This window comes from Centrocercus urophasianus, unplaced genomic scaffold, assembly GCF_019232065.1.
Source record: "Centrocercus urophasianus isolate 14NV4802_14NV808 unplaced genomic scaffold, USGS_Curo_1.0 seq_23, whole genome shotgun sequence".
Classification (NCBI taxonomy): Eukaryota; Metazoa; Chordata; class Aves; order Galliformes; family Phasianidae; genus Centrocercus; species Centrocercus urophasianus.
This window is the reverse complement of record NW_024884789.1, coordinates 432,231-454,511: the sequence shown is the minus strand read 5'-3', so window position 1 is coordinate 454,511 and position 22,281 is coordinate 432,231. Positions and strand designations below refer to the sequence as shown.

General features: G+C 56.5%; 1 protein-coding gene across 11 annotated transcripts; it reads right to left on the bottom strand.

Annotated features, from left to right (window-relative positions):
* Positions 1-3,103: 3,103 nt before the first annotated feature.
* TLE3 (TLE family member 3, transcriptional corepressor) lies at positions 3,104-21,970 on the bottom strand. Of its 11 annotated transcripts, none has more exons than XM_042824235.1 (17): positions 21,878-21,970; positions 16,584-16,646; positions 16,353-16,457; positions 11,917-12,121; positions 11,222-11,238; positions 9,235-9,354; positions 8,960-9,010; positions 8,719-8,874; positions 8,476-8,608; positions 8,152-8,348; positions 7,439-7,515; positions 7,028-7,277; positions 6,200-6,447; positions 5,823-5,970; positions 4,881-5,031; positions 4,559-4,635; positions 3,104-4,417 (listed from the first exon to the last, which is right to left on the bottom strand). In XM_042824235.1, exons 1-17 carry the CDS (start codon positions 21,911-21,913, stop codon positions 4,310-4,312), a joined length of 2,142 nt encoding a protein of 713 aa, XP_042680169.1. In that variant the 5' UTR covers positions 21,914-21,970; the 3' UTR covers positions 3,104-4,309. The 11 variants fall into 11 exon arrangements, with proteins under 11 accessions (XP_042680169.1, XP_042680171.1, XP_042680172.1 ...); XM_042824237.1 differs by having other exon boundaries at positions 11,917-12,118; XM_042824238.1 differs by having other exon boundaries at positions 16,383-16,457.
* Between the last annotated feature and the right edge of the window lie 311 nt (positions 21,971-22,281).

The following is a 22,281-nucleotide window of genomic DNA, read 5'->3' as shown; positions in this document are numbered from 1 at the left end:
AGAACAGCCCTGGAAGGCACAATATGGCACAGTGTGGTTCATTACTGTATGAGACAGCGTAGCACGGCATGGCGTGAGAAGGGCCCAGCATGGCACAGCACAGCACAGCACAGGAAAAGAGCATGGCATGGCATGGCTCATCACAACATGGGGTGGTACAGCACTGCATAGCATGGCATGGAAGGCACAGTATGGCACAGCATGACACAACTCCTCATGGCATGGGATAGCAGGCTATCATGGCACAGTTTGTAATATGGCACTGCATGGAATGGAATGGAACAGCATGGGATGGCATGGAATGAGATAGGATGAAAGAGGATGGCGTGGCGTGGCACAGCACGGTTCATCATAGCATGGGATGGCACTGCACAGCATTGAATAGGATGGGATAAAATGGCATGGTATGGTACAGCACAGTGGAGAAAAACATGCACGGCATGGCACAGTTTGTCACAGCATGGGGTGGCACAGCACAGCATCACATTGCACAGGAAGGCACAACGCGGCATGGCACAACAACACAGCTCATCCTGGCATGGGATAGCACAGGGTGGCACAGCTTGGAATGGGATGGAACAGCGTGGGATGGGACAGCATGGCACGGCGTGGCACAGCTTGCCACAGAACAGCTTCGCTACACCAGCAGCAACACCCACTGCTGCCCTTCAGGGTCAACACACAGCATAGCAAGAGCCACGTTCCCATGGGGTGGCCGTTCCCAGCCATCTCCAGCCCCCCCAGGACAGGGCACACATGGGCACTCCATCTGCACAGGGCTGTGACGCAGTGGGTGCCAGCCAGGGGTGCGGCTGGGCGGCAGCTGAGAGCCACCCCGCTTATTTCCTTCATTGTATTTTTGAAGGCAAGCTAACAACCTCTGCCCCAGCGCCAGGCCCTAAACACTGCAATTTGCTAATTATTGGTTACTCAAAGGGTAATTTCGCCTGACAGCTGCCCCAGAAAGCCAGGCTGGGGAGGAGGAGGAGCACCCAGACACAGAGCCTGCGGGAGAAGCCGATCCCAGCAAATGCAAAGTGGCTGGAGGGACCCACGGGACATGGGGCAGGGGACCAGCTCAGTGTGATGCTCTGCACAGAGCCACTCCTTGTGCACGAGAGCACTGCTCACAAAAGCAGGGAAAGCATAGGCAACCCAAAAGGTGCTGCGTGCTGGGGCCTCGAGCATCCCACAGTGCCCACTGCACCGGCCTGGCATGTGGATCTGCCTGTAGGCAGAAGTCAGAGCAGCATCAGCAGTCAAGCACCAAAATATATAGATAAAGAGTCCTTATGAATTTATAATACTAAAAAAAAAATTAGCGTGCGAGGCTGGAAATGCTTTAATTACAACATATGCACATCTAGGGCCTTGCTGATAACGCAAATGGAAATTGGAGAGGCCGCGCGTGGCTCCAGCACCTCCTCCATCAGCACTATGGGAAGGTTGTAGTCAAACCCAATTAATTGCAAAGGGCAGCAGTGGGCTGGGGCTGCTGCAAGCAGCGCTGGGTGCCGCCGGGCCAGGCAAAAGCCTCCAGCTCTGTGCGCTCCCAAATCTTACAACAAAAGATTTCTTGCAATTTTCATCTTTTAATGGTCCCCCGTGCCAGCCCCTCATTCCACCCAGCTTCAAATCAGATTTAAATGCACTCATAACCATTTACTGCCTTACATTATCGAGAAGCCGAGCAGTTAGAGTGCAGCTCCAGCTTTTTATTTCTCCCTCGCAGCAGACTCTGTCATGTTCAATCCATCACGGGGAGAGCCCCGCAGGACGCTGCATATGTCCTGGTTCACAGGATGCGCTGGGGCTGTCGGGCACCGTGTTGGGAGGCAGAGGAACGTGCGATGTCGGCGCTGGGTGGGTTCAGAGTGCAGCGGTGGCACCGTCCCCAAAGCATCACCTGGCAGGGGCACCACACCGATGTGTCACCCAACAGCAGAAGACAAACCCCATGGTGGTGACTTCATGGCGATGGCTCCAGGCTCGCTGCGAGAAGGAAACAGCCAAGTTGGGGTCGCGGCTTCGCTCAGCTCCCAGCAAAGCAGGCAATGCCACGCTGCGTCCTCAGGGAACGGCAGCGACCAAAGCATCCAGCATGGGGACACGGATGAGTTGACAGCTGGGGTCTGCATTCCACTGCACGGTTCGTTCTCCAGCAGAAATCCACAGGGCGATGGGATCATCCTGCAGCACCCAGGAGCTGTGTCCTGGGGATGGGTCTGCCCAGAAGGGCCCCACACCCCACGCCCCCCATGCAGGATGGCTTCTTGTTACGCTCGTTGCTTTTACTAACAAGAAAGATGGTTTATAGACACTGTGCCTCCATTTGAGCTTCGTTACATTGACTTTTTATTCTTTTTTTTTTTTTCTCTCTCTCTCTCCTTTTGTACAAAAGCCAGTTGTAGTTATTAACAGCTGTACAGGTTCTGCTACATACTTTGGTGTCAAGTGGAGAGGTCCGACTCAGCGCCCCGCCGCCAGCTCTGCTACGCACAGTTCCTCAGGGGGGGTTAGAGGAAAACAAAGCACAAATGCAGGCAAAGCCTGGCCTGGAGGCACAGCCCAGGGGTGCTCCAAGCCCTTCCAGTGCCACACAGGGCAGAGGATGCTTCATAGGGCTGTGCATGCAGCCCAGCACAGCACGCAGAGCTGCAGGATAGGGCTGTGCAGTCCTTTAGCTCAGCCCGACCCCCCTTCAAACCATGCAGTTTCAAAAAGCATTTTGCCCCTTTCCTCATTGGCTGATGAGCGCACAGATCGATCCCAGCTCCTCAATCCAGGCTCACCGAGAAGCCACGCAGGGCAGCCACCCATCAGCCTGGGTTTCCTCCCTTGGGTTTTGCACAGAAAAAGGCAAAAAAGCTCAGAAGCACCAGGTTGAAGGGGAAAGGCCATTTCCCACCACAGCTCCTCTCTCTGCCCCAGCACATCTCCCCAGCAGCCACAGCGGTGCCCACATCACCATCACCCTCCTCAGTCCTCCACTGGGTTACAACAGGGGGAGGGGAAAAAAAAAAGAAAACAATTAAAAAATAATCCATAAAAAACGTAGTATCAAAATCCTCTTCCGTACGCTACAATACAGGGTGAGCGCTTCTGCTACACAAATACTTTTATTTCCCGTTTTCTTGTTCTTTTTTAAACCCTTTAGTACAAAATGCTGCAACGCAGGCCTGTGCAGGGATGGGTGTTGCTTCTTGGGGACCTCCAGACCAGCAGACACGAGCCCATACAGCCACAGGACCCTGCCCAAGCCCCTTTTCCCCCCACCACACACAAACCCTACTTGTTAGTCAACTTTGCTTTAAAAAAACTGTATTTTAAAGGTTATCAATTCTAATTCTTTACTTTCATTTGAATACAAAACACATTAAGTTGCTATTATCTTTCGTGGCTCCCTGAGCTGAATTTTAACTATGCTTTCTTTGAAATCACTCCTCGTTGCTTTATGTCCGAAGACCAAGAAGGGCTCGAGCGGATGATTCCCGGATCGTGGGCTTCCCCTTTTTCTTCAAACATACGAGCACAAAAAAAAAAAAAGGAAAAAAAATAAAAGAAAAATCCATATAAAAACGTGATTGTGTCGCCGACGTCCGGCAGCAGCCGGGGATCCGGCCGAGCTGAGCACAGCCCCGACAGCGTCCGCACACACAACACCGAACAACGCACGGGGACCACAGGAGGAACGACTTCACCAGAGGACACTTTGCTCAGTCCGGTTACGCGCTGCACGTCCGGGTCGCATCCCAAATGGATGCAATGGGGAGGAGGAGGAAAGGAAGGGGGGAAGGATGGGGAGAAAAAAAAAAATAATAATAATAATAAAAATTGCCACCACCAAAACCATCAGTGGAATACAATTACAGCAGACGAAAATACACACCTAGTGTACTGGGAGGGTCCCCCACCCTTCCCATGCTATGTACTAGTCCAGTATTTACAATTTTCACAAGTCTTAATGCGGGATGCACCAAAAGAAAAACAAACAAAAAAAAAATGTCACGTTAAAAAATAAGTCCTTTATAGTGCCACCAAAGCGCAGATGGAAAGAACCAGGAAACCGAAAAATAAAAAGATCAAAAAAATGGAAAAAAAAAAAAAAAAAAAATAGCCCAAAACCCTAAAACCAAACCAAAAATTCGTTCAGGGCTTCGACGTGTGTGCCATGTTTGCAGACCTCCAAATAAATCCGTGTGGGTGCCGGGCGGGCAAACAGAGGTGCAGCTCCAGCCAGCGATCCCATCCCAGTGCTGCCCCGAGCGCTGCTCCAGCGCCGAGCCTGCGGCACCGCCACTGCGTCCCCTTAGTAGATGACCTCGTAGACTGTGGCCTTCTTGTCCCCAGAGCCCGTGACGATGTATTTGTCATCTGCTGAAATGTCGCAGCTTAAGACCGACGAGGATTCCTTGGACTGAAGGTGGAGGAATGGGGAGAAGAGATGGAAACGGGGAGGAGAAATAAAAAAAATGAAAAGGAAAATGGATCAGTGTGGTTTCTTGATGGTGCTGTAAGAACCAGGCGGCCCCCGCGCCCCCAGCAAAGCAGCCCCTACCTGGAAGATGCTTGCCCCATAGGGCGTCCTCCATGCGTTGAGCAGGTTGTCCTTCCCCGTGCTCACAAACCATTTGCCTGCAGACGTGGGAACGGCATCAGCACCCAATGCAGCCAGCAGAGCCGCGTGGCCAGACAGCTCCCTGCTCCAAGCTCACATCGCACATAGTTTGGGCATTGTAGGGAATTGGAGCCATTGGAAAAGCAGGAGGTTTTCTGGAGGTGCCTGGCCCTTCACACACCCCCCACCCCACGTGGTTCCCAAGGGTAGGCAGAGCAGCACTGCTGCACAGCAGTAACGCCGTGGCACTGCCACCACTCACCACAATAGGCGAACTTGAGGGAGAGGACGCAGCTCTCGTGCAGGTGCAGCTGGTACTTGTCAGGCTTGGTGTGGTGCAGCACTTCCACGTTGCTGCTCTCCATGCCCACTGCCAGCCACTCGCCCGTGGGGCAGTACCCCAGCGAAAAGATCTGGGGGCACAGAACAGGTTGGCATCTGCAAGCACGCATGGCCCCGCAGCATCCCAAGCCCTGACGCCAGGATTTGACAGTGGGAGAGCCCAGCTGGGCAGGGGAGAGGAGGTGAGCATCCACTGCCAGCTCTTCCTTCACCTCGGTGCAATTATACGCAAAGCTGCACCTGGGCATGGACTCCAGCACAAACCCAGAGCCTGCAGCCCTCTGCTTGGTTTTAATGGGACAGCTGTGCCCACAGAGCTGACAGCAAGGTCAGTGAGTCTGAGAAGCAGCAGCCTGGCAGGCTGGAAGGGACGTGGCCCTGTCCTCCTAAACATCCCCTTGCCATTTCTGATGCTGAAACATGGGGAGCCAAGAAAAGGCAGCACAGCTGGCACATCCAGAATAGGAAACCTCAGGGAAGACAGCAAGGCTGACAGAGCTCCAAGTTGTGGCTGCTATGGGCTGGAAACCACAAGGACATCCAGCTTTGCAATGCCACGTGGTACCCTATGCAAGCATTGCTTTCTTACTAGCAGCCCAATCTTGCACCAAGCTTTGTTGAAAAAGCAACAAAAGTGGGGCTAAATCCAGAACCAGAGAGCCTTACTGCCTCAAACACTCCTGCACTGCACCCAAGGCACCTGGAACATGCACACACACAGCCAGGCAGTGGCGTGCAGAGCACCCATCCAGCAAGAAGAGCTCCATCACCACACTGAGCTCCTGCAACCCTGCCCACCGATGGACAGCCCCTCCATAAGGGCTGCACGAGGCCAGGACCTTCCTGAGGGCCCTGTGCCCACCTGGGAGGTGAAGTCGTGCTGCTGCAGCTGCCGCCCTTCCCGCAGGTCCCAGGAGCGCACGGTGTTGTCCAGTCCCCCTGTCCACAGCTTCGTACCATCGTGTGAGATGTCTATGCAGCTGGCACCGTCTGTGTGGCCTTGGAATTGCCTTCGAAGAAAAAAAAATAAAAAACAGAATAATAATTCACATCTAGAATGGCAAAACGCATGGCACACCCCACACAGGTAGCACTGGGGATGGATGCTATGAACACACTGTGCTCGGTGTTTGTCTGCTCATGGCTCTGCTCCACTGCAGCATCACCAGGTGCATCAACACCCAGGTGGCCCCTCTGTGGCATTCCCCACCCCAAGCACGCTGGAACCCCCCCACTCACCTGACCAGGGTCTGGTTGTGCAGGTCCCACACGGCGATGTTGCCGTCGCTGCAGCAGGAGAAGCAGACTTTGGCGTCGGGGCTGATGGCCAACGCGTAGCAGGCGGGCGCCGAGGAGGTGAGCTCAGCCTTGATGCGGGGTGTGGGGGAGGCCAGGTCCCAGATGGTGAGCGTGCTGGCCTCCCCCCCAACGATCAGCGTGCGGCCGTCGGGAAGCAGCTTGCAGGAGCGGATGTAGTTATCCCTGTTCTGCAGCAGGAAGAGAGGTGGAGATGCTGTTAGTGCAAAGGGGGCCGGCGGAGAAAGCATGGGGATGGCTTGTGTCAAATACAGGGTGGCCAGCAGGACCAGGGAGGAACCTGGGGTTAGTCAGCCTAGAGAAGACTCAAGGGAGAGCTTACTGCTCCCTGTAACAACCTCGAAGGAGGCTGCAGCGAGGCAGATTGGTCTCTTCTCTCTTCTCCCAAGCCAGAGAACAAGAGGACATGCCCTCAAGTTGCACCTGGGGAGGCTTAGTTTGGATATTAGGGAGAATTTCTTCATGACAATGGTCACAAAGGCTTAGAACTGGCTGCACAGAGAGGCAGCTGAGTCCCCATTCCTGGAGGCATTTAAATAGCACACAGACGTTGCACATAAGGGCCTGGTTTAGTGGTAGACCTGGTGGAGGTGGAACAGCCATTGGACGTGACAACGTTAGGGCTTTTCCAACCCAGACAGAAGAAGGCTTGCTACAACAGCCCTACAAAGGCTCTCCATCACTCCTGGGGACCAGCAGCGACACAGCGCAGCTCACACACTCTGCAGGTCCTCCCACCCCGCGCCTTACCAGGCAGTCCAGCTGAGAGATGGGGCTCTTGCTGCCCGGCTGGCTGATGTCCCAGATCTTCACGCAGCCCTTGCCACCTGTGTACACGTGCCGGGTGGGGTTGCTGATGGTGACAGCACAAACCACCTCGCCGTGGCTCAGCGTGTTGATCTGCCGTGCGTGCCGGGGGATGCCGGGGCCAGCCAGGGCGTCGTGGGGAAAGGGGACTGGCTGCATCTGCCCATCAGCGCTGACGTGAAACGAGTAAGCTCTGTCAAAGAGGAGGAAAAACACAGAGGTGAGCCCCTAAAACAGCCCTGCTGCAAACGCAGCGTGCAGCTGGCACTGAAGCCACCGCTGCTTGGCCAACGCCGAGCGGTGTGGGCAGTCCCCTCCCGGGTGAAACCCCACAGAAAACCAAGCAGTGCTTACGGCTTCCCTCCGGGGATGGACGCCAGGCTGGTGGGCAGGCCAGGGGCCCGCATGGGCGGGTGTGGGTCGAAGCCAACCTGTTGAAAGATGTGAGGACGAGATGGGCACGGCAACTGTCAGCATCCCATCCACGAGCCCCGCAACCCCACAACCCCCTATTTGTCCTCAATATTGCTGCTTAATAGCTTAAAACGATTCCCCCTCCTCCCACACACACACACCAGGAGGGAATGGATTTGGAAATGAAACCACATTTTGGGCCTGCAAGAGTCAGCACCGGACTTGCTCACCCTCCCACATCACTCCCACATCCCTGGGACAGGCAGCCTGCACCCCAATGCAACTAAAATCCCAATCTCTGTATTAATTGCAAGCAGTTTAATTCCCATTTTGACCTTTTTTTTTTTTTTTTTTTTTTTTTTTAATCTTGAGGTATACAAATAAGGACTTATCAGTATCAGTACTCAGGGGAAGGTGGTCATGCAGGGAGTTACTCTCATGGGCAGAGCATAAGATATCCATCAACACCACGGGGCACACAGCATCCCAACAGCGTGCACCCCAACTTCTGCAACCCGCAACCTGAGCCAACCCAAACCATGGGCAGAGGAGTCCATTTCAACCCCAACACCAAGCAGCCTCTCCCTCTCCCTCCCCCCAAGCCCTCCCCGCGCCCACCGTGAGCGAGAAAAGGAGCTAAAAGTGCTACGTACAGCTCCAAAGCTCACCATTGGCGACCGGCCATAGGCAGCAGCGGCGGCGGCTGCAGCACTCATCTGCGGGGGGATGTTGTGCAGGCCAGCATAGGCACCAGGGCTGGTCAGAGAGCCATTCATCTCGTGGTGCCCCATCATGGCAAACGGGGCTGCGTAGGAACCCGCGATGGAGATGGGTGTCCGCAGGGCTGAGGCTGTGGGAGGGTGGGGGATGCGGTCAGGGGATGTGGGTGATGGGTGCGCGCCACCCCGTTCATCCTATCCCCAGCACCCTGAGCGGGGTGAGGTCCCAGGAACCCCCTAGGAAGCTGTGGTACCCACCCAGAGGGTCCATGCCACTTGGCTTGCCGGGCATCGGCCTCAGCCCTGGGGTGCTGCTTGTCCCTGGGGTCGGGGCATCATTCCTCGGTGTGGGAGTGTTGGACTTGAGTCCAGGCGTTGACGATTTGTCGTTCTGGATGCAGAAAAAAAAAAAAATCCAAAAAGAATAAAATGTAAAGGATGAAGTTCAGCTGCCAGGGGGTTTCTGGAGAGCCTCGCGGCAGGGCACAGCATGGCACATACGTGGCCTAAGTCTTTAGTCTTGGAGGAAGGAGTGCTGCTGGAGGAGGCGACCGAGGCCGGGCTGTTGGGTGCATCCCCCTTCTTCAGCCCACGAGCTTTGTCCAGGCCGTTCTCAGGCGGGGAGTGGGCCGGGCTGACCCGGGGGGTGGCAGGGTCCTGCAAGGCAGGAGAAAGCACTCGTACCACAGCACCACCCACGGGACCCCCGGAGTGGTGAAACCAAAATCACCCCTTGGCTCACCTCATTGGAGACATCAACGACGAGGTCATCGCTTTTGTCACCATCGCTGTCCTGAAAGACAGCATTAAGTTACAGCCCTGCAGAGCTGCAAGCCCTGGGGCTGTTCCCAAGGAGCTGAATCCCCCTACAGCACCCCCAGGGCACAGCGACAGCCTTGGCAAGATTTTGCCCAAACCCAGCCTGCCCCCACCCGTGGCGCTCCCATGCTGCACTATGCAGGCACATATAGAGGCAGCTCGCAGCCCTGGGCTGTGAGGAACCCCCCCATAGCTCACATATCGGCTCATGCTGTCCTTCTCCTCTGCTTTCCTCTTTTTGGAGTCGATGCTGTAGTCTGTGGAGCTCCGGTGCTTCTCGCTGGCTCTCAGACTTTCCGAGGGTGAAACTGAGTTATTCTGCAATAACAGTAAACGCATCTGAGTTGCATGCAAGAGGGAATGGGACTTAAGGGCACAGCCAACAGCTTTCTGCCCAGCACTTAGTCTTCAAAGCACCAATAGGCTGCAAAACCCCAGCAGTGGAGCAAGATCTGTGGCCCAAACCACTCGTCCTCACTGAATGTCACCTCAAGACGGGCTGCTTATGGACACATGAGCCTGTTTGCTACCAAAGCAGAGAAAGGGGAGGAGCTGTTTGTTGTCGAAAAGAGAAAATCCTGCTAGGAAGCAGCAGGAAATAGAGCAGCTCCCTGGCAGCTGCTGCAACCCGTGGAGGCTGCTGGTAAATACAGATGTGCCACCTACCCAACATGGTTACACCACCCACCCATTGAACCAACGCAGACCAACACAGATGCATCCAGCACCAGGCTGCAGCCCAACGGGGCTCTGCACGAGGATCTGAGCCTCAGGGAGCCTGCAGTCTTTGCAGAGCCATGACCTCCATCCCCAGTTTTTATTAGGGGAGCAAAGGGCAGAGCTGCTTTATCTCAGCTTCAGTTAAGCCAAGCTCTGCCAAACCAAAGGGCATTCCAAACCGTTTGGAAAAGCACATCAGTACACATCAATAGCCTTTTTCCTGCAGCCCAGCAATGCGGGCAGAGCTTTGTGCACCCGCTGGGACACATCCGACACGCTGCCTTCCCCAGAACAGCCCCAACATGGGGACGGAGCAAAAAAATGGCAGCTCAGAGCTGTGCCAGAGCTGCGGCCCTGCAATGAGCTCCTCACAGCCACAGGGGCCACGGCCATCACTGCATCTCATCACAGAGCACGCAGCCCCTGCTAAGCAGCCGCCTTCCTGAGCCCCTCCGCCCGCCTTTCTTCCCCGTCTGAAAGGGAGAACTAAAGCAGTTCATGTTTCTCCTCGCTACCCAATAAGCAGCTTTGGATAACACCGGGGTCTTTCTTCTCAGGCAGTCATGCTGAAAAAACCTCGCAGCTACCAGAGAATCATGTCAAGCATTTAGAGGCATCGATCCATTCAGCCTTCTGCTGGCGCGCCGCCAAGAAACTAAATATTTTTTATTGCTCAGGCAAGGCTAGGAAAATATGAATGACTAACGCTGATTATCGCACGCATTAAACCTCCGCGGGGAATACCCCAGCGTTTCATTTTATAGATTGGGAACGCTCCCATCCTTCACAGCCCCCTCCCCACGTGGGCAGGTTAACGATGCCCAATTCCCCTCTCCTCATTCAATAGGGCTTCTCTTCCCCCCTGCTTTCTCAAAGCCCCCCCTCCTGCAATACGGGTGGGGGGATATGGGCTACATCCCCCCCCCCCCTCAGCCCCACTACAACGGAGGGAGGGCCGTGCTGGGGGCAAAGGGAAAAAATAAATTAAAGGATCCAATCAGTGCTGGAGGTGATGGCTGCCCTCGGCCGTGGTTATTTAGCTGGTTAGTTAACTGCTTGACCTTCCGAGTCCTACTTAACGTGGCATAATAGCCCCAACCAGCCCGGCAGATTAGATGACCCAAGATAATAGAAGAGTGATCAGGAATAAAATAGCTTTCTTAATCGCCGACGGATCTTTTTACCCGCGCTGACTCGGCTGCGCCCATTCACGGCGCTCACTCAGTCGCGACCTGAGCTCAGAGCAGAGCAGTGGGGGAGGTCTGACCCCACGCATCTGGCATTGGGGGGGGGGACATCCCAGCATAGCCAGCAAGGGAATCTGGCCTGTTTCTCTCTTTTTTCCCCTAGGATCAGCCCCAAAGGTAACCCCTCGGGGCTCACACCCCTTGTTCAAAGGAGAGCTGAAACAAAACGGGCGCTCAGAAGCGGAGCTTTTGGGATGGGGAGGAGGTGCTGCACTCACCGCGCTCGAGTCCCGCTCTGTTGGCAGCGGTTGGGGTCAGAGGGCACAGCCAAAGCAAAGGGAAGAGAGAAAAATCACAGTTAGAATGGGTGCTGGAGCAGGGAAGCAGACACAGAGCCCCCGCCGCTGCCTGCTGCCTGCACCCAGGGCACATCCGGGCTCTCCAGCATTTCCTCCACTCCCCCTCCCCTCCTCAGCCACCATCTCCCCCCTCCCCTGGTAGGACACACAGCACATGGAGGCAATGCACCGAATCACAGGGGATGGCACCGAGCTGAGGCCCTTCACCCACAAAGTCACCAACGTGGCAGTGGTGCCCACCCCCACCGCTGTGGGATGTTTGCCCGTTGATACCCGGTATCCATGGGGACTGCTGGGATATTCAGATCCGTGCAGAGGCACGCATGCCACTGGATAATTGCTACTGATATTTTTTTCCTCCTTCTGCAGGGAGAACAGCCCGAACGCACCTGGTGCTGCAGGGGCACCATCGGGCAAAGAGGACCTTAATGGGAAGAGCCTGTATCTCCTTGTGCCAACACACAGGTGGCTTTGCATGGAAACACTGAACCCACGCAGCATTTTCCCCGTCCACAAAAGGCCCGTTTAGCATTCACAAGAGAAAACAATCAGGCATCCATATAGAGCTGCTCGGGGTGACCCCAGCCTGGGAGCAGGCAAAACCAAGCTCTCACCTCTGTGGTCCAAGTCGTGGTGGTTCTTCTCATCCTTGACGGCCAGGTGTGCCTGGCTGCCCAACGCGCCGAGCGCCAGCAGCCCCGAACTGCTGCCGGTGACGGGTGGGATGCCGGGGGGCTGCAGGCCAGAGGGATGCGGCGGCAGCTGGACCGGAGGCCCATGGGCGGCGTGGGAGAGGTGCTGCGCCTGGAGCTGCTGCTGCTGCAATGAGAGCAGCGGTGAGCGGGGAGAGGGCACGGCCTCAGAGACAGCAGGGCTGCATCTCCAGCTGTGCTCACACTCCGCTCGGCCGGCTGCAAGGAGAACTGGGTTAGCAGGAGGGATTGGGGAGGGAGGGGGGAACGGCCCCGCGTGCCCTGCACACGTGTGTCAGTGCGGTGGTCATCCTTCACTCAAGGCAATCCGAATTGCTGTGGCAGGTTTGCACCGTTTGGCTTTTCAATGGAAATAAGCCTAAGTGTAAACGCTGCCCAGCATGCAGAAAATGGCTCTGCACAGAGCATCCAGCAGCTGACACCCCAGGCGACCCTTTCCCCAACCAGGCATCCTGGAGCCATGGGTACAGCCCCATCCTCTGCAGCTGGAGGTGGGCATGGCGTGGGGAGGGGAAGGGAAAAAAGGAAGAGCATCCCTCATGCTGCTGTTTCAAGCGCCAAGAAGACAAACTGAACTGGAGCCAGTGGGTCACAGGTAGCAGGCTGCCTTCGGTGCTAGTTTCCACAAGCTGAAGGCAGGAGACAGCCCTTATCCCACTGCCAGGGCTGTGCTGCACCATGATGCCCAGGGAGCACAGGGTTCCCAGCAACGCACTGCAGCGCAGTCTGGTGCAAACCACAGCAAGATACCAAAAAAACCCCACGTGCATGGTTCTATAAGGAGGAGGCAGTGTTTGCATCCAGGATATTTCCAGCACTGCTGGGGGATGCACCGCTGCGTGCTCTGCAGGGCTGGGTGGGCCCAGCGCAGCCCCAAGAACGTAGCCCACAGCTCATAAAATGCAACAGGGAAATGCAAAGAATGGGGATCAGCCCGTGGGTGCCAAGAAAGGCCCATAAGGAGACTTCTGCACCTGCTGTGCCATCGCTGTGCAGGGGGAAAGTTCACACCCAGCTCCTTGCACACTGCTCTGTGCACGCTGCAAACGACCAGGACCTGCTGCAGCTCTGCATGGGACGCAGCTCTCTGGAAGGAAAGTCCCCTGCACAGAGGCAACCTCTCAGGTCCCACCCAGCTTCTGGCTCCAGGAGCAGCCCCCTAAGGCAGTGGTGCTGATGAGGATAGAGCAGGGTATGATCCACCCACCCCTGCCCACCTCCTGCACCCTCGTGGGAGGCACTGGGGAGATCCACCCAGGATGTGACCTGGAGTCAGACAGGAGCAAGCAGTTGCAGTTCCAGGGGGAGAAGGAGATGCATGATCCGCAAACACAGCTCCTTCCAGGCAGTGCAAAGGTCTCAGCTGTGGCAGAAGCCAGATCCAGAAGGCAATTAGACATCCACAGTGCTGGTAGAGAAAAAGCATAAGCTGCTTGGTCCTCTCCAACGCAGCTTTTTATTTTTTTGGCTTCTGCTGCATGGCGCTGCTCCATCCATGGTGCAGAGGGGGGAGCATCCTCAGGACCCAATGCCCAGAGCCATCCCCAGTGCTCCCAGCACTGCCAGATTGTGCCAACATCCCAGGATCAATCCTCCCCTTCTCAGGGCAGGAGGAACAGGGCTTTCTCCAATCCCAACCTCATGGTCTTTCCACCCATTTCAGCAAGGCTGAGGCCACAGTACTTGTGCATTCCCTTGGAGAGCAGCCCTGGTGGCTTTCCAGCACTGAGATCCAACACTTCCTCCTAGGTGGGCACAAGCAGGGACAGGGTGACCAAATCCAGGGAGCAGCAGCAGCATCCCAATGGGACAGCAGGCAGATTCCATGCAGCATCAAGGCTCACAGCCCTGCTACAGCCAAACTCAGGTGGGGCACAACAAGGATGGCTCAGCCCTTTGAGTCTTTCCCTCCAATGAAGCAGAAAAACACCGGTTCTCCCTTTTTAATTAAGCTAGTGGCAAACACATCCATCCTGCGGTTCGCTGAGCTGCCTGGGATCAGCAGAGGTGTGGAAATGAGCACCAAGGCACGACGTCCTGTGATGGATCCAAAGAACACAGATAGGGCATTTTCCTCCCCTGCAGAGGCAGGAGCAGCACGGAGCTGGCGGCTCAGATCCCTCCTGGAGGATGCAGAACGAGGAAATCCTGCACAGCAGAGCAGTGGGATGCAGCAGACCTCGGCGATGCTCCTCAGTTGAGAAGTGCCACCCTTCTCCAGCTTCCCTTCATCCCCAGAAAAGGTGGTTTTCAAACCCCACATCAACGGGGATTTCCCAACAGCACCCTGGGCACAGCTGCAGGAGCTCCATCACCAAAAAAACCATCCCCAAGGCTGCAGCCCCATAGCTGGAGCTACACTGCACTGGGGTGCCTGGTGCCAGGGGTGGAGGGCTGCAAGCCCCAGCTCTGCTTGACAAAGCACCACAGGAGTCGCAGGGATGCAGGGCGATAGCAGTCCTGCTGCTTCCAGGTCGAAGCTGCTTCTTCCAGCACTGCCCCAACATCAAGGGCAGACGCAGACCAGCGCTCTGTGCTTGGACATCCCACCTGCAGCCAGCGCTCAACGCCGCCTTTAAATCCTGAGACACCACCCTGCAGCACCTTGCTGCAACGGTGCTGCAAACCCAGCGCAGGCAGGCGGCCAAATTCTGCTCCCAGAGCATCTGAGGATCAGATCCCAGCCCACACCAGGAGCCGCGATGGATGCACGGCGCGGAGACGTTCGCGCTTCCCTCCTGGGGTCTCTCGGCGTGCACCAGGCAAATATGGGTAAGATACGAAGAGGTTACGGTTGATGAGAAAGGCTGGCAAGGAGTATCTCATACGTAGAGTGTTTTTAATTGGATTATGTACATCATGCTTCATGCCTTTGTTAACCGATTTAATGGTTCACCACTTAAGTTCACCACTTGCGTTAAATTTAGTAAAGTAGTCTAATCATTTCCAGAGCTATAACCAAATCAAGGGCTCAATTTCACAGAAGCCTGAAGCAGAGGAACTGTGAGACAATGGCCTAGATGCATAAAATTAACAGTTCTTGACCTCGAAAGGGGCGAAAAAAAGGTTTGAACGATTTGATGCATTTTCTTTTTTTTGCATGCGTCAATTTGGTTTTTGGCACCTGCAGCAGGGCACTGGGGCAGACTGGCTGTACACCTGCAGCACCCCCAGCACTGGGCTCCCCATAGCCCTGCCTGGACATTCACATCACTAGGATCACGATTACACCAACGGAACCCGACTGTGTGGGATGGGATGCCCATCACCATGCCCATCGCCATGCCCAGTCCCACCATGGGATGCCCGTTGCTGGGGGATGCTCTGGGCACACAGGGCCCAGCTCAGCTGCAACGCTCTCTTCCTCGCTGCCCCCAATTCCTGCCTCGTGCAGCTCTGTCAGGCAAAACGATTACATGGCTGGCTGCTTAACAACGGGGTGACACTCGTGTTAGCGCTGATCCAAGGAAGCAATTACCTTGAAAATGGGGGTCGCGAGCCCCGCTCATTTACCTTAATTGAATTCCAATATCTGCCTCTAGCTGCCTTGACTCCATGCTACGGCTTCGAGCAGTGAACCAAAGCAGAGCCTCCCACCCACAGCCACTCAGAGCACCCATTAAAATGGAATGATGCCTACAGAGCCCCGGGTTCTGCAGGGTGCACAGAGCTGCGCTCCCATCGCAGCAGCAAGGAGCCAGGTTCTCCCTCCACAGGCACCCAAAAGCACAGGTTAAATGCTAACAGGTGAAGAAGCCTCCTTGTACAGGGAGAAAAGAAGTGCAAATCACTGCTGCAAAAAACAAATGAATAATCAGTGATTTTGAAAACAGACACCCAATGCCAAAGAGCTCCCAAGGCGGGATGCCCATCAGGGATCTGCTATCCACAGTGAGCAGATCCAGCATGGGTGGCTTGCTGCACGGCCGAGGACACCGTTACACCACTCACAGAGATATGCAAACAGATTAGTCTGAAAACCCCTCGAGATCCACGTAACGCTCAAGTGGGTAAAGGTCAATGCATGGAACAGCTCTGCCACGCGTGCACCACATTTCACATCAACAGTACAGCAGAGGCAAACCCGGGCTGGGGGGCTGCGGGGAGTGGGAACCCGGCACAGTTCCCAGCCTGGGGATGTGGGTGTTTGGTGCTGGGGGCTCCCTGTGCTGCACCAGTGCTGGGGATAATTGGGGAGCGGAGCCACAGCATCGCTCAGTGCCAGATCAGGGATTGGGGGACGGTCGGATTCGGGGTGCTGCCCCTCCCTGACGCCGCCCGAGCGCAGGGTTGCCTCTGGTTATGGTAAATGATAGGAATAAAAGGGGTATACACACGGTGAGAGGCAGATTGGGAAGTCCACGTACCCCGATGATAGCATTCAACTCCGTCATTGTCACTTGCTTGGCACGTTCAACAGCCTGTGCAACTTGCTGTTGGTGCTGCAGGGACAGAGGCAGGCGTGTGGGTCAGAGCATGCGGGCACCGAGCTGGGACCCCCCCCCCACCCCAAGCTCCATTACCCCTACAGGTTTTGCCCATGGGAAATGAGCCCAGGGACATCTTACCTCTTGTGACAGAAAAGGCATAATCTGTGCTAAAATGGTATTCAGCCTTTTAGCAATTTCTGTCTGAAAAAAGGGAAGAAGAAAAAGCAACGGTTAGCAGAAAGCAGCCTCCTGCAATAAGCAATCATGTGCACCCCTCCCATAACCCCATCTACACCAAGGGAAACTGCAGCTCCCAAAAGAGGCAGTGAAAGCACACCTACATTTGCAGGGCAGGGGCTGCTCTTTCACTTTCTGGTGTTTTGGGTCCTTTCCTATCACAGGACCAAGTGTCCCCAGCAGCCTCACACCAGCCTGAGTTTGGGAAGGAGGACCACGAAGGTTGGGACTGGCAACGTGCAGATGCTTGCTGGGTACTTGCAAAGCTCCATCCCCAGCACTGCTCCACAAAGGACTGCTGCAGGGGAAACCCCTGCACACACAAAGCACCGAGTGCCTGGCCAGCACTGAGCCCCAGCCAGAGCCATGTGGAGCCTCTGGTTTGCTCTGATCTCATCAGGATCCTTCCCCAGCCCAGACCGATGCCAGAGTTGCTTTTGCCCTCCTTACATCACCCTCCAGAAATTTAACCCGTAACCATTTACACCTGTCAGCCTGACCACACTATTTAGGAGTTTAATAATAACAGCCCCGTGCTGTCAAACTGTGGTTTCTGCAACGTCTCCATTAACCCAGAATAACATTTTCATCTGGTTAAAAACCCAGGCACGGACTTGGGGTGAGGCAGCACCGCGTGCTTCAGCCCCAGGGGTGCAACTCCTGCAGGGTCAGGGCACCCAGACCACGGCTGAGGCCCTACAGAGAGCACCTCCAGGCAGAGCCCTCTGGGGGGCAGCTCCCCCAGAGCCATGGCAGTCCCCTGTCTGCACCCTGCTGCTGCTGTTAGAACATCCACTACTCCAACACAAGCAATTCTTAAGCAGCTATAAGGGTTCAGCCCACAGCGGCAGGCGGGAGCACCATCACATGGCTGCAAACCCTTCCCATCAGCACAGGCACATCTCTCCCACTGCGCTGCCTCTTCCTTTAGATCTCAGAGGGGAAAACTCTAATTCTGCATTTTGGGAGGGGGGGAAAAAAATAGCCAACTCAATAGCTCGACGTTGCTTTGAGGAACCAGGCAGAAGCAGGGGGATAACCATGCAGCACAGACAGCCCCAGGGCCCTGCAGCCGGCACCCAGGCAGCGCCTGTTTAGGCTTCAAAGCAGCCACAGTATTTCTGGCCACTAGCTTTGCAGAAAGCATCGCTGCTCGGGTTTCACCTGCTGCTTTTCTTAGCCCTCGAGGGGGTCAAGGGAATTTGCTGGCATTCTGCTTCGAGGCAGAGGCATCTCTGAGCTGTTCCATTTGCTCCAGGTGCATTAGCTGCAGCCGGGGCCATAATGGACCTGAATGCACAGACACAGCGTGCCCTGCACTTAGGATGCTCCCAGCACAGAATGGCTCCATCCAAAAAGGTAATGCTGCAAAACCCCTCCAAGCCCTTCAGTGCACCACAGCCCCACCAGTGCCTGCGCTGCCCACTGCTCTGCCACAGGGACACCTTAATGGCTGCTTTGGCATCCATACATCGATCAGATCGTGTATAAACTGTGCCTCCATTAAATATTTACGCCTTCTGCTGATGCCCGGCGGGTCGGGACGCAGTGAGCTCTCAGTGCTGCACAGCTCCTCCAGCATCACAGGGAGCAGCTGCTGAGGGCTTCGTGCTGGTGAGCTCCAGAACAAACCCAACCTTTAGCCACAGCCATTTGGGTGCAAATGGCAGAACCTCACATCCAGCACGATGCAGACGTCGGGGAGGAGGTGTTGGGTGCTCTCTGGGTACCACCAACCCACCCTCACTTCAGCAATCCATACCAAGAGCTCCCTCTGCTCTCTTGTCCCATTTTACCCCAATTTCCAGCCAAGATTTGGTGCAAAGCTTCACCTCCTGCAAAGCCACTTCCCACTGGGGATCCAAGAAGCAAGCGGGTGCTTCTGGCTAAGATACAATGCTTGCAGCCATGGATTTCCCCGTTCACACGAGATCCAATAACCTCCAAATGCCCACTCTGCACACGTGAAGCCCCACTTATCTCCACGAGATGCTTAATCGGTGGCAGAAAGGGCGGCCCTGGAGCTGGGGAGGGTTTCACCCCCAGCACTGCCCTGCACCGGGGCCCATTCACCACCGGGCAGCTCCAACCACGAAAATTCCCCATTCCCAGCACGGGGTTGCCATGGCGACCGCAGGCACCGCATCCCGCATCCCTGTCTCGGCAGCACCGCGGCACGAAGCGCCTGCTGCACCCGCAGCCAGTGGGGGAGAGCAGGGACCGAACCCAGGGAGGGGGGCAGGGTGGGGGCACTCAGCAGGACGCTCCAAGGAACTCAGGGACCTACGCAGGCTGGGACGCACGAGGCAGCCCCAGGCAAGGGCGAGGAGTCGGACCCGAAATCCCGACTAATCCCCATCCCATCCCTGCCAGGGCTGCGCCTCGCTGCAGGGAGCGCGGCCGGCTGGCACAACAGAGAGCACATGGATGCCGGCTGTAAATCAAGCACCGACCCCCACGCCCTGAGGGCAGAGAGCGGGCAGGCGCCGGCTGCAGGCACGGTGCTAAATAGCTGTGCCCCTCTGCCCTCCCCCTCCCCCCAAACCTGGGCAGGGCACAGGGAGGTTAAATAATGCCGGAGGGCACAGAGAGCGAGGCTGAGAGGAGCTGCCCAAAGGTCCAAGTGGAAACGGGACGCCCCAAGGAGCGAGCCACCCCCAGTGCCATCTGAGAAGGGATTTTGGGGTCGCGCCAGACCAAATCTCAACCAACTCCAGCATCAGGTGGGACAACAGCAGAGCCACGAGGCTGGGCGCATGGCACAGCTGGCCCGGCCCTTTTCGCCTTGGAGGCAGCACCGGTGTGTTCTTTAAAAGCACGATTTCGGTTTTCCAGCGCCATCCCAAACCCCAGCACAACAGGACGGACAGCACCTCACATCCCACCGCGGCTCCCAGGCAAAAGAACCACCACCCACCAACGCTCCTGGGGGAGCCCGGCGTCACCCTCACCCCAAACCCACCCAGCTCCCCAGGAAGACGCCCTGCCCCGCACACCGCCCCAACCCGCACAGGGCAGAAGGCCGGGCTCAGCCCCACCTCCCGCACGGCACCAGCAGCGTCTGTTGAAGCCGGGAGATTGTCTCCGTAAGCACATGGAAATCAGGCTCTTGAGCAGCGTGGTTCTCACTCCGGCACACAATTATGGGCACTTTCAGCTGTCTACCACTATTTCAAGTGCTCTCTCCAACCGGGCTGTCAATGGCATGTTGAAAGCTATTTGTGGCTGCTATCGTTATTAGCAAAGTGGAGAGAGGCGCTGATGAGAATTAAATTCGGGGAGGGGGCGCGGAGGGCAGAGCCCCCCCAGCACGGCGGCCCGCCCCTACCAGCTCCATCCGCTGCTCCCAGCGCAGGGTGCACGGGGCTCTTGGAATATTCCATAGGAGAAAGCAAAGGGGAAGCGTGGCTCGGGGATGCTCCGGAGCATCGAGGGCTCAGCCCCAAAACACAGCACTCCAACACGCTGCCAGCAGGTCCCCTTCCCAGCGCACGCTTCTCTCGAGGAAGCCCTGCACCCTCTGATCGCAGAGCTCCGGAACGAGGGGTCCCTCGGGGGGCATCGAGGAACCCAAACGGAGCTCTGCCGCTCAAAGCAGAGCCCCCCAGCAGCGCCGCACCGCCGTCACTTCCCGACTATTCCCCACATACGGAGTTGCTTATGGAAGTCCCGTTATTACTACTTTTTTTTTTTTTTTTTTTTTTCTCCCCCCTTCCAAAGAAACGAAAAGGAAGAAAAAGGAAAAAGAAAAAAAAAAGCCACCACCGCAGCCGGGGCGAGGACGAAGCGCTTAATATTCAGCGCCGAAGAGATAATCTGTTATATAAGCCCCCAGCCAGACAATCCCCTTTTGCTTAAAGATGAAGTATCCATCAATGTTTGTCTCGAGCAGATGTAATCACACGCAGTCAAGTCTGGAGGGCAGGACACCGCATGAATAATTCAGGCACTTCAGTCTACTTGATTGTGTGCAGATAAACACAAGTCAACCGCTAAGCGGGTCAGCCGGGGCTGGGGGCAGCGCAGCCATGGGGCTGCTGGGGGTCCCTGCAACGGGAGGGGAGAGCGGGGGTGCTCTGATGCTGAGCCCCCAGCCCCGCTTTGCCACTTGGTTCCCCCCCGGCACCATTAGGGCACACATTGATGCCGCCGCACGGAGCGCAGCAAAGCCGCCCCACCCGGCCCCGGCCCCCCCCCCCCCCCCCCCCGCCCGAATCAGCTCTCACATGCAAGCAACCCCCGGTGCAAAACATCCGGGAAATAACAACCGCTTCCAGCGCTGCCACCGGCAGAAAAGCTCCGTGCTTCCCTGCCTTATTTCGTGCTCTATTTCAACACCTCCGTGCGCTCGCACAGTGGCGAAGCCAAGACAGCCAGGAGAGAGCAAGCAACCCGAAACAGAGCACGGCAGGGGCTGGGCGCGCACCTGCTGGGATCAGCCCCAGGGAAGGCAATATTTAATAAAGAACAAACACCAAATACATTAATTAATCAACAAAAAGCAACCCTGAGCCAACGCCACCCGAGCGGCGGTCGCGGCCGTTGCCCTTTTGCAGCAGGGAGCACAGCCGTGCACAGCTCAGCTTTTGCCAACGCTGCTCCGGTGCTGCTGCCGAGCAGAGCGCTGCCGAGCTGCACTGCTGCCGTGCCTGCACTGCTGCCCAGCCCTGCCCTGAGTGCATCACCAGAACCGCGTCCGCCCGCCAGCGGCAGCGCCGGTAATCGGCTCTCATTGCAATAATAACTTTATTCCTTTAAGTTTCACCATCGCGTGCCCACGGCCCCGAGGCTCTTTAGCTGTAATCTTATCAAGGCAGCACACCGCACCCCGCGCCGCTTTCCCTATGGGGCAAACGCTACGGCGAGGAGAACCCAAAATCCACCGACGCAGCACCAAACATCGCTCGGTTTCCTCGGCACCGAGCGATGCACCGCCCTTGGTGCGCCCTGCAGCTCAGAGCAGGGCTGCAACCTCGGAGCAGCAGCCCCGGGATGTGCACGCAGAGCCCCGGCTGCACGCATCTCCTCTGCACGAGGTCGCTTCCCCGCAACGCTCCTTGCAAAACGCAGCCTTGCTTCCCAATGCACGCGGATCCCACCGCCCCAAACCTCGCACCGCTGCCGACCCATTGCTGCCATGAGGGCCCGTTCTGTCACTTATAAGCAGCCCAAGCAGCCCCCCCACCGGCGCTCACCTGTTTGTGCATCTCGATGTTCAGCCCGTAGGACATTTCGTAGTACTGGCAGGAGGGGAAAAGAAAGGGAAAACAACAAAGGCGGCATGAATTGGGACTGCCCGAACATCAGGGGCCGTTTGCACGGGGTTGGAGCCGCATGCACCCGGGGGGGGGGGTCGGCCCCCTGCTCCCAAGAAACAAAGTGGGGCCGGGGGGAGGATCGAGGCGCTGTGGGGAGAGCCAATTACTGCAGGTCCTGAGTGGCTGCGGGGGCAGACAATTGCTGGAGGGTCCCAATTGCTCGGGGGGGTTCCCCGTATCGCTTAGTAGGGGAGAGGTGCCAGAGTTGCTGGGGGTCCCAACCTTTTCAGGGGGTCCCATTGCTAAAGGGGGGTCCCCGAGTTGCTGGGGGGGGGTGGGAA

What these genes read in the sequence shown, in the direction of transcription:
- TLE3 (XM_042824232.1), bottom strand. Translation starts at nt 13,508, where the DNA reads ATGGAGCAGCGCCATGCAGCAGAAGCCAAAAAAATAAAAAGCTGCGTT. An exon ending in AGACTAAAGACTTAGGCCAC is followed by an intron (nt 8,609 to 8,718) that starts GTATGTGCCATG and finishes TTCTGCATCCAG; the next exon opens with AACGACAAATCGTCAACGCC. An exon ending in ATGGGGCAAGCATCTTCCAG is followed by an intron (nt 4,418 to 4,558) that starts GTAGGGGCTGCT and finishes CTCCACCTTCAG; the next exon opens with TCCAAGGAATCCTCGTCGGT.